This window comes from Nerophis ophidion, linkage group LG20 (assembly GCF_033978795.1).
Source record: "Nerophis ophidion isolate RoL-2023_Sa linkage group LG20, RoL_Noph_v1.0, whole genome shotgun sequence".
Classification (NCBI taxonomy): Eukaryota; Metazoa; Chordata; class Actinopteri; order Syngnathiformes; family Syngnathidae; genus Nerophis; species Nerophis ophidion.
The window spans coordinates 24,240,109-24,252,523 of NC_084630.1; the positions used below are offsets into that span (position 1 = coordinate 24,240,109).

The following is a 12,415-nucleotide window of genomic DNA, read 5'->3' on the forward strand; positions in this document are numbered from 1 at the left end:
CCAATTTATTTAATATTTAAAATACATTAACATATCAATCCGTCGCAGTGTCTTTCATATTGATCGTGAACGATTCCAAAAAAAAGTTCCCCTTTAAAGTTAAGTTAAGGTAGCACTTTGTGGTTTTGTTATGTAAACCAGGGGTGTCCAAACTTTTTCCACAGAGGGCCGCACACGGAAAAATTTAAGCATGCGGGGTCCATTTTGATATTTTTCATTTTCAAACCATAACAAAATATATGGATTTTTTTTTTAATCCTTAGTGGTCCTGGAGAGCACTAAAATGTTAAAAATGAGTCAATATATTATTATGATTTTTTTATTTAATGCTAACAGTAAATCTCTATATCAACTTGAGGTTGATATAAAGTAAAACAAATGAGGTTTTATGCCTTTTCTGTCAAAGACAACTTTGTTTTTAACAGTAAAACTGAAATATGCAGTATTTAGATAGATAGATAGTACTTTATTGATTCCTTCAGGAGAGTTCCTTTATTTAGCAATTAAAGCCCTCAAAGATCAATAATGCAAAACACCATTGATTTTAATTTAATATTTTTGAGTAATCACAGTGAAAAGTGAAATAAAATCCTACTAAATATAATTGAGATCCAAAAGGTTCCCCACTCATAAAGTGATGCATTTTTATTAGTTTTTTTAATTTTTATTTTAACACTTAAATTTCAAGATCAACTTCCGATTTATCTGTGGATCTTAAGTTTGAACTATTATTTTGTTTGTTTTATGCTCTTTTGTCATAACTTTGATGTTTTTATATGGCAACCACACAACATATGCAATATTTTTTCCACATAAAACATTTTAAAGTGATCATTTTTAAGTAATTCATTATAACAGATTTTTTTTTCTTTTTTTGAGCAATGGAAAAAAAAAAGAAAATAAAGACAAAAGGAAAAAAACTGCCTGCATGGCAGCTTTGCGTCAACATTGCCACTTTTTCTCATTAGATTTCACCTCATTCCACTTTTTTTTAAAAAAATGTTTTTATTTTTTATTTTTGAAATGTCTTTCCAAAGACATGCACCTGGGGATAGGTTAATTGGCAACACTAAATTGGCCCTAGTGTGTGAATGTGAGTGTGAATGTTGTCTGTCTATCTGTGTTGGCCCTGCGATGAGGTAGCGACTTGTCCAGGGTGTACCCTGCCTTCCGCCCGATTGTAGCTGAGATAGGCGCCAGCGCCCCCCGCCACCCTGAAAGGGAATAAGCGGTAGAAAATGGATGGATGGATGGATTTTTTAAATTTTTGCAGAATGTGTGGCGGGCCGGTAAACGATTAGCTTCGGGCCGCAAATGGCCCCCGGGGCCGGACTTGGGACACCCCTGCTGTAAACGCTGCGTGTGCTAGGATAACACCTGAAATAGCAAGTCTTGCTTTGTTTTGGTTTGTGCTGAATGTCCTTTGTCAGCAAGCAGAAGAAGTACGGTCACCTTTTTAGCAGTGGACAAAATATTCTTTCTTTCAGTCCCACCAACCGTGCTGAGAGTCAACGGACTAAACAGCCTGGATGTCCTGTCTAAAATTCCCAGAACACAGATAACCAAACTATCTGCAACTGGGAGGAGCTTTACATTCCCGAGCAAAAAGCCCACAAGCCGTCTAAATATTTCCGCCTGCCAGGAAAGGCAGGGGTGTACAGTATGGCTGCAAGAATGTTTGAAAGGGGTCATGAAACGTGTGGGACTGAGCCAGACATACCGCTGGATCTTTGGTGCAGCAGGAAAAGGGCACGCCGCACCTCTCTCGACTCGGGTTGGAATCCGTGCAGTTGAAGTAGACGTTCAAATTCCAGTCGTCGGCTCCGAAAGCTCCGCAGCACTCCCACTGCAACCGGGAAGGAGGTCAGCATAACTTGCAGACAAGATAAACAGCCGGTCCACTCCAACCAGAGTCTAAGCCCAGCTCCAGCTCACGTATTCTTGGGTGAAGTCGATCAGGTTCTGCAGGTCTATGTCGTCCCTGTAGGCCCGGATGTTGTTGTTGATGAAAAAGTTGAGCTGGTCCTTGATCCAGTCTTTGAAGACAAAGGCCAGGACTCCTGCTGTTAGTTCCAGGAAGAAGATGATACCCAGGAAGACTGAGAACTAAACACACAAACAACATCTCTGAAACCCACTGTCTTCACCTCGAGTCCAGTGGAACCCGTTTAAGTCGACATCCCACGGACTGGCTGACCCACGCAGACAGAAGCGGTTGTCTACATAAACAAAAAAACCTACTGCTTGCATATTTAGTTTCCAGAGACATAAGTAGAATGGGCGATAATAAAAGAGTTCTGTAACGAAAGTTTGTTTTATAAGCAGTTACTTTTTTTTCCAACGCTTTAAATCCGGCAGCTTATAAAGCGGTGAAGCTAATTTATGTATTTTTCTTCGCTAACAGCCATAATCTTTTGTATTCAACAAATGATTTTCATATTACACCGACAGAGACACTAAAAAGGTGTGTTTTTGTTAGTGGAATGGTACCATCTTTTGGATGAGTTTGTTTATTGATTGATTGATACTTTTATTAGTAGATTGCACAGTTCAGTACATATTCCGTACAATTGACCACTAAATGGTAACACCCGATTAAGTTTTTCAACTTGTTTAAGTCGGGGTCCACGTTAATCAATTCATGGTAAATTGAACATTTATTATAAATTTATTTATTATCATGTATTTATACATTGAAACATTCATTTACAAATGTACTTCCTGGTTTAATGCCTTGAACCGGAAGTACAACCATTCATAGCATTACTGCTCCAAAGGGATTTTTCATTCAGCACTCCAAGCAACGATAGTAAGTTTTACAATATAACTAAAACAATTTTTACTGACTAAACCGTCCAATGTATGATGTATGTAGGAATGTTTTCATGGATATTTGTAATGTAATCAAGCAAGCGTTATTAATATGCAAACATGCTAACACCTTTACAAATGTCTGCTAGAATGATTGACTTGCACTGCTATTCTTCTTAATGTACTTAACTGCACTTAAATGTAGAATATATGTAGAATATATTTATATTATTCATATATTATATAAAATACATGTTATATATAATTTTTTATTATTATTATTGTCTATTGTGAGCGAACTGTGGTGCTGAATTTCCCCCAGGGATCAATATAGTACTTTTTATTCCATTCTATTCTTCTTGCTTTGTTTCAATTTCGTGTATTCACCAAAACAAAGATTGTTTTCTTTATTATTTTTGTCCATTTTTGCATTTTGTTACTTGTGAAAAGTAGGATAAAAGCTGAGAATTCTTCCACAAAATAAGAACGGACATTTGGTTCATGCCAAAGTCTTGAAGGTCAGAGGCAGTTAGTTCATTTTAAGACTGCAGCTATCCATTGTTTTAGTAGTCTAGTATCTATCGATTAAAACACGTAATAAGTCCAACAGTTGAAATAAATTATTTATTTGCTCGGCATAAACTTTTTTTTTTTTCCTAATAAATGCTAACGTTACCATTAGCATGTTTTATGCTAGCATTTTGGCAAATGTTGTACTTGTTAACCGATTCCATTGCTTAGTGCCATCTTAAAAGTGTGCAAGCTGTTCCACAATTAGCATGCTAACATTAGCATTTTAACATTTTATGCTGGCATATTAGCTAATTACGTACTTTTTAACCTAATAATCATGGATTGTGTTACTTGGCGCCATCTTTTAAAAATATGCTGGATGTTCCCCTGTTAGTATGCTAATGTTAGCATGTTAAATGCTAACGTAGACATACTAACAGTCAATGTTAGTATGTCACAGACCTAGCTAATTTCATACTTTTAACTTAATAACCATGGATTTTGTTGCTTGGTGCCATCTTAGAAGTTTGCTATCCATTCCCCTGTCAGCAATCTAACTTTGTATGCTCGCATTTTAGCTCTTTTTTTTACTTTTAAAGCTAAAATTAATGTACCGTCCTGGAAGTATGCAAACTTCTCTAACTATACCAAAATGTTGTACTTCAAGATTCATTCTACATTTCAGTACAGCTTCTGCTCTTCACCTTTTAAACCATTTGTTTCACTTTCAAACTATTCCAACCTTCAAACCATTTCTACATTCCACGAGAATTTTAGTTCAGTGTCAGCTCTTCAACATTTAAACCAGTCGTACAATCAAAGTATATCTACATTCAAATCATTTCTACGTTCATTGTACATTTAGTTCAGCTTCAGCATTGTAGCATGCACATGCAATATTCCACACAAATTGCTTTTTTCCAGTTATTTTTCATTACTTATTTAGTTAGAACTTACTGCATAATTGTATGTACATTTATTTTTCATCTTTTTTTATTTTTTATTTCATGAGTCCCTTCTATTGCGTTTATTTGATACTAATGAGCCTGACACAAGCCTCGATCACAATCTGTGTGACTAACACATGCTTTCATATCATTTGACAAGGTTTGCCCTGTTAAACTGTAAATTGGTTGGATACAAGTATTGAATACGATTAAAACCAAAGTAAAATTAATCATTTAAAAAGGTAAAACTCCTGATTTAGACCACAAAGAAGTGGTTTAAAATGTATCAAAAAATCATAATAAGACCTCTTTAAACTGAGTTTAAAAGCTGATGTCAAACTAAAGTGCAAGTGGATCCCTGCCTGGTTGCCTGGATTTCGAACTACCTCACCGACAGGCCACAGTACGTCAGACTGAAAGACATCACGTCTGACACTGTGATCAACAGCACCGGAGCACCGCAGGGAACGGTGCTGGCCCCTCTTCTCTTCACCCTGTACACCGCTGACTTCTGCTACAACTCAGAGCTGTGTCACATCTAAAAGTACGCGGATGACACAACCATCGTCGGGTGCATCAGGGATGGCAGAGAGGAGGAGTTTCGGAACCTGGTGAGGGACTTTGTTGTCTGGTGCCACACGAACCTCTTGCAGCTCAATCCGTCAAGGACCAAGGAGCTGGTCATTGACTGTGGGAGGTCGAGTCCACGGTCACAACCTATTGTGATCGAGGGAGTTGAGGTACAGACCGTGGACTCATTCAAGTACCTCGGGGTTTGGGTGGACAATAAGCTGGACTGGACTGTCAACATGGACCACCAGTACAAGAAAGCACAGAGCAGGCTGTACTTCCTCAGGAGACTGCACTCCAACATTTGTAGAAAACTCCTGTGGATGTACTACCAGTTTGTGGTTGCCAGTGTTCTGTTCTACATGGTAGTGTGCTGGGGGGGCAGTACATCTAAGAAGGACAGCTCCAGACTTGAGGAACTGATCAGGCGGGTCGGTTCTACAATGGGAATGCAACTGGACTCACTGGTGACGGTGGCAGAGAAGAGGACTGTGGACAAACTAGTGAGCATCCTGGATGATGCCAGTCACCCTCTGCATAGCGTTATCAGTAGCCAGAGGAGCCTGTTCAGTGCTAAACTGCTTCATCCCAAGTGCAGGACTAATAGACTAAAGAACTCCTTTGTCCCACACGCTATTAGACTGTATAACTCCTCTCTGGGACGGGGGGCGGGGGGTACTAGGATGACACGGGATGCAAAACATTAACAGTGCAATACGTTTTCATAACATGGTCACTACTGCCTACTTTGTCTTGTTATATTCTTATTTTACTGTTATATTGTTATTCCCATTGTTTTTACTCTTTTTGTAATATTACTCTATTTTGTTTCCTTTCAAACCCCCATTATTTACTTTTTTTTTTTTAAATTGATCTCAACTCTGTACACTGCTGCTGGAATTTTAATTTTCCTGAAGGAACTCTCCAGAAGGAATCAATAAAGTACTATCTATCTATCTATCTATCTATCTATCTATCTATCTAAAGCCACTGAAAAGGTGCATGCTTCATATTCCATTAGTCGACTAAATGTTAAACTAGTCAAAGCCTAGTCAGCTACCAAAATGTCTGTTAAATGCAACCCTGGTTACTATGGCTGCGAATCTTTGGGTGTCCCACGATTCGATTTAATATCGATTCTTGGGGTCGTGATTCGAATATATATCGATCTTTTCGATTCAACACGATTCTCGCTTCAAAAACGATATTTTTCCGATTCAAAAGGATTCTGTATTCATTCAATACATCGGATTTCAGCAGGATCTACCCCAGTCTGCTGACATGCTAGCAGAGTAGATTTTTTTTAAAAGCTTTTATAATTGTAAACGAAAAGATTTTATCATCTGATTGCAATAATGTAAATTTGTTTTAACTATTAAACGAACCAAAAATATGACTTATTTTAACTTTGTGAAAACATTGGACACAGCTTATGAGATGCAATGCAAGTGTAAGCCACTGTGACACTATTGTTCTTTTATTTTTACAAATGTCTAATGATAATGTCAATGAGGGATTTTAATCACTGCTATGCTGAAATTATAACTAATATTGATACTGTTGTTGATAATATTCATTTTTGTTTCACTACTTTTGGTTTGTTCTGTGTCGTGTTTGTGTCTCCTCTCAATTGCTCTGTTAATTGCAGTTCTGAGTGTTGCTGGGTCAGGTTTGGTTTTGGAATTGGATTGCATTGTTATGGTATTGCTGTGTATTGTTTTGTTGGATTGATTAAAAAAAAAAAATATATATATATATATATATATATATGTATATATATATTTTTTTTTAAATCGATTTAAAAAAAATTAGAATCGATTACCGGTTACGCTCATTAAACTGGGGTCGACTTGAACGGGCTCAGCTGTATGATGTCGAGACCTACAAATTTGAGCAGAAAGGAGTTTTCCCGCAGCGCTCCGATGCAACCGGCGAATCCCAGAATGAACATCACGCCGCCGACCATCAGGAAGAGCCAGACTGGATCGAAGCCCCCCAGGTCAGTTATGGATGAGATGTTGGACAGAACACCCTGATGGGGAAGGTAAAAGAGTCTTTTTTTTTAGTACAACCCCCAAAAAAATGCACCAGAAAGGAACAAAATCACTGTAGCTGGTCATGTTGGATTAAATGGTTATTAAAAATATGTGGAATGGGATCATTTTGAGGCAATTGGTAGAAAATAAAGTGCAGTACTTGGCTTCCAACAGCAAAGGGAGGTTGATCCCCTCTCCACTTGTTTACTGTCCATAAAATTGCTTTGTTTTAAAGGGGAACATTATGACCAGACCTATGTAAGCGTCAATATATACCTTGATGTTGCAGAAAAAAGACCATATATTTTTTTAACCGATTTCCGAACTCTAAATGGGTGAATTTTGGCGAATTAAACGCCTTTCTGTTTATCACTCATGTGGTGATGACGTCAGAACGTGACGTCCAACCATCCATTTTCTACCGCTTATTCCCTTTTGAGGTCGCGGGGGGCGCTGGCGCCTATCTCAGCTACAATCTAACGGAAGGCGGGGTACACCCTGGACAAGTCGCCACCTTATCGCAGTCTCCGAGGTAATACAGCCGCCATTTTCCTTTTCAACACATTGCAAACACCGGCTCTCATCTCTGTTATTTTCCGTTTTTTCTACTATTTTTTGGAACTTTGGAGACATCATGCCTCGTTGGTGTGTTGTCGGGAGGGTGTAACAACACTAACAGGGAGGGATTCAAGTTGCACCACTGGCCCGAAGATGCGAAAGTGTCTGCCGCCAGACCCCCATTGAATGTGCTGGAGTGTCTGCACATTTTACATGGCACAGAGATGTATGGATAACCTACAGATGCATTTGCAACGATAAAATCAACTAAATCACAAAGGTGAGTTTTGTTGATGTTGACTCATGTGCTAATCAGGCATATTTGGTAGCGGCGTGACTGCCAGCTAATCGATGCTAACATGCTATGCTAATCGATGCTAACATGCTATTTACCAGCGGTGCTAAAGCAGACATGGCACAGACATGTATGGATAACCTGCAGATGCATTTGCAACTATAAAGTCAACTAAATCACAAAGGTGAGTTTTGTTGATGTTGACTGCCAGCTAATCGATGCTAACATGCTACGCTAATCGATGCTAACCTGCTATTTACCGGCAGTGCTAACGCAGACATGGCACAGAGATGTATGGATAACCTGCAGATGCATTTGCAACTATATCACATTTCTTTCCACCCATATTTAATGCGAAAAAAACACTTACCAATCGACGGATTTAAGTTGCTCCAGTGTCAAGAGATGCGAAAGTCCTGATCGTTTGGTCCGCACATTTTACCGGCGATGCTAACGCAGCTATTCGGCCATGCTATGGCTATGAATAGCGTCAATAGCTATTCGCTCAATAGGTTCAGTTTCTTCTTCAATACTTTCATACTCCAACCATCCATTTCAATACATGCGTAATCTGTTGACTCGCTTAAACCGCTGAAATCCGAGCTAATGTCGCTATATCTTGCTGTGGTATCTGCCATTGTTTGTTTACATTGGCAGCACTGTATGACGTCACAGGGAAATGGATGGTCGCATCGCAAATAGCGAAAATCAAGCACTTTAAAGCTTTTTTAGGGCTATTCGGGGACCGGTAAAATTTTGAAAAAAACTTCAAAAAATACAACAAGCCACTGGAAACTGATTTTTATTGTTTTTAACCCTTTTAAAATTGTGCTAATGTTCCCCTTTAAGGTTTGATTGTTAAAATAAGAGATCATTCTTGAACTAAAATTATTTATCAAAAAAACAAAACTATTATCTGACGTCTAAAATGTTTGTACTAATTAGAGATGAATTAGTGAATTATATATTTATATAGCGCTTTTCTCTAGTGACTCAAAGCGCTTTACATAGTGAAACCCAATATCTAAGTTACATTTAAACCAGTGTGGGTGGCACTGGGAGCAGGTGGATAAAGTGTCTTGCCCAAGGACAACGGCAGTGACTAGGATGGCGGAAGCGGGAATCGAACCTGCAACCCTCAAGTTGCTGGCACGGCCGCTCTACCAACCGTGCTATCCCGCCCCGAGATCTACTGATACAGTTATTTTTTTACGATTATTACCGGATTTATCTTAGAATATTTAGCATATCAGTATGTTCGAAATAAACTAAGAAAAGAAAGAAAGAAGAAAGTAATGATGGAATGGATTAAGTAAAGAAGTGAAACATTGTACTGATATGCTCCACTTTAAGAGGTTCTTCAAATGAATAGTGCTTAAAAAGTACAAAGAAGAATTATGATAAATTCTTTCAACCTCATTAAAAATAATATATTGTTTATCTCAGTATGTTTATAATGACTGACTTAACTAATTACATATTAAAAAAACGTTGTATTACTCATTTACGGATGTCATTTTACTATAAAAAAAAAAGTCAGTAAATGAATGTATATATTTGTAAACGCTCTGAAGTGGGAAAGGTGTAGAATTAAATAACCTTTGCTTCTTCCTACTCCTTTTCGGACATGATGTAAACACAAATGATATGACGTTGTGTGATGTATTATGCTGTAAGTGTGTTCATGTTCCAAATAAACTAAAAGAAAGAAAGAAAGAAAAAAAAAAGTTTTAGTGGCGTTCTGTACAAAAAGTGCACTTTAATGTAGTGTTGTTTTGATATGTCATCTCAGTGACATCATGCACAAAAGTGCACTCATAGCTTGTTTTAAAATGTCTCTGACAATCTTGTACTTTCTGTTTTGAAATGACATGAATGTTTGTGCCACTGCTTAATAACTGTTTAATAAATACACTTTTAGTTGTGGTTTCCTTCTCTGCATGAACGTTTAAAAGTAGCATATATTAATTCAGTATGAAGAAGGTTTTAATGTAGACTTAATGTAGGCTACTTCAGAATGCCAAATATCAGCGCAGATAACCAGTCGACCTCTGTTACAAATGATACACATATTAAACAACTCTTCTTTACATTTCATATCTTACCAAAAGCATTTTGTGCAAACATTTTTTTAAATGTCAAATTAGCGATTTTTGTAAAAAAAATTAAAATGAATAAATAAAAAATCTCTATTTTCAGCCTATAAACCGATAAATAATGAAAACCCAACAACAACAACCCGTTATCTGATACAAAAGTTAGAAAACCGTCCGTGGTAGTCAATCCATTGAGGATATATTACTCTGACTTAACTGTGGCCTTTGTACGGTCCATGATTTTCTAGAACTGTCAAATGTTCCATATGAGTTGGGAAATTGTGTTAGATGTAAATATAAAAACGGAATACAATGATTTGCAAATCATTTTCAACCCATATTCAGTTGAATATGCTACAAAGACAACATATTTGATGTCCAAACTCAAACTTCCTTTTTTTTTTTTCAAATAATAATTAACTGTAGAATTTCATGTCTGTAAAACGTGCTAAAGTAGTTGGGAAAGGGCATGTTCACCAATGTGTTACATCACCTTTTCTTTTAACAACACTCAGTAAACATTTGGGAACTGAGGAAACTAATTGTTGAAGCTTTGAAAGTGGAATTCTTTCCCATTCTTGTTTTATGTAGAGCTTCAGTCGTTCAACAGTCCGGGGTCTCCACTGTCGTATTTTACGCTTCATAATGCGCCACACATTTTTGATGGGAGACAGGTCTGGACTGTAGGCGGGCCAGGAAAGTACCCGCACCCTTTTTTTACGAAGCCACGTTGTTGTAACATGCTGAATGTGGCTTGGCATTGTCTTGCTGAAATAAGCAGGGGCGTCCATGAAAAAGACGGCGCTTAGATGGCAGCATATGTTGTTCCAAAACCTGTATGTACCTTTCATCATTAATGGTGCCTTCACAGATGTGTAAGTTACCCATGTCTTGGGCACTAATGCACCCCCATACCATCACAGATGCTGGCTTTTCAACTTTGCGTCGACAACAGTTTGGATGGTTCGCTTTCCCTTTGGTCCGGATGACACCATGTCGAATATTTCCAAAAACAATTTGAAATGTGAACTCATCAGACCACAGAACACTTTTCCACTTTGCATCAGTCAATCTTAGATGATCTCGGACCCAGAGAAGCCGGCGGCGTTTCTGGATGTTGTTGATAAAGTGCTTTCGCTTTGCATAGTAGAGCTTAAACTTGCACTTACAGATGTAGCGATCAACTGTATTTAGTGACAGTGGTTTTCTGAAGTGTTCCTGAGCCCATGTGGTCATATCCTTTACACACTGATGTCGCTTTTTAATACAATGACGTCTGAGGGATGGAAGGTCACGGTCATTCAATGTTGGTTTCCGGCCATGCCGCTTACGTGGAGTGATTTCTCCAGATTCTCTGAACCTTTTGATGATATTATGGAGCGTAGATGTTGAAATCCCAAAATTTCTTGCAATTGCACTTTGAGAAACGTAGTTGTGGACAAAGGGGTGTACCTCGCCCCATCCTTTCTTGTGAAAGACTGAGCATTTTTTGGGAAGCTGTTTTTATACCCAATCATGGCACCCACCTGTTCCCAATTAGCCTGCACACCTGTGGGATGTTCCAAATAAGTGTTTGATGAGCATTCCTCAACTTTATCAGTATTTATTGCCACCTTTCCCGAATTCTTTGTCACGTGTTGCTGGCATCTAATTGTAAAGTTAATGATTATTTTCAACAACAAAAAATGTTTATGAGTTTGAACATCAAATATGTTGTCTTTGTAGCATATTCAACTGAATATGGGTTGAAAGGGATTTGCAAATCATTGTATTGCGTTTATATTTACATCTAACACAATTTGTTTGTATATCAAACTCAATTTATATTTAGATTGGACGTGTCATTGTGAAAATGCTTGAAGAAAAATTAAAAAGTATGTTGGAGTTGGCGTGTTGGTGCAGGGAACAGTTATAAAGGCATCTAAAATAATTTGTGTTAAAAAGGAGGCAGATAAATATAAGAATAGTATACTTCCATCTGCTCCTTTCTGATAATGGAAATGTATAAGAAACAAAAAAACAATAAAGTGTCTACTCTACGTGGCTTGTATATATGCATGTTCATGAAAGGAATACAAATAAATGATGAAATGTTTGAATTATTTTCCACTAAATGTTTTATCCTCCACACAAGTGAAGAGGAAGACATTTGAGTGGGTGTAAACCGGCAAAGACTGGAACTGAACCTCTGTGCCCACCTTCTCGCTCCATGCCCACAACCCGATGGCGAGGAATGCCACTCCAAGGAACTAAGTGGGAAGGAGAGCAAAAAAACATGTTATTCTTGGGATGCACGCTGACACCATCATCCATCACAGAATACTTTTCATATCAGTTTGCTGCATTTGTAGGAAACTCCTCCACTGGAAGGAATCCACCTGGCTAAAACACACTTAAGAGCGCACAAACATGAATAAACATTCTGCTCATCAATGCCCCAAACCTTCCATGATACAGACTAGTTGATCACTTCCTGGAGAAGAACATCTTACACTTGGGTACTTTCTAAAAACTGCACACAAAAGGGTAAAAAGTTGGCAAAACTTGACCCTTACGATGTTGCCTGGGCTATTATTCTCCTGACAAATA

General features: G+C 38.0%; 1 protein-coding gene across 1 annotated transcript in view; it reads right to left on the bottom strand.

Moving 5' to 3' along the window:
• LOC133538897 (tetraspanin-5) overlaps positions 1-12,415 on the bottom strand; it is a 46,259-nt gene that overhangs the window by 27,630 nt on the left and 6,214 nt on the right. The window contains exons 2-5 of the mRNA XM_061880786.1: positions 12,025-12,075; positions 6,727-6,873; positions 1,936-2,106; positions 1,721-1,846 (exon numbers count right to left, since the gene is read on the bottom strand). Of these exons, the coding sequence (XP_061736770.1) occupies positions 1,721-1,846; positions 1,936-2,106; positions 6,727-6,873; positions 12,025-12,075 (495 nt within the window). The remainder of the gene's footprint in view (positions 1-1,720; positions 1,847-1,935; positions 2,107-6,726; positions 6,874-12,024; positions 12,076-12,415) is intronic.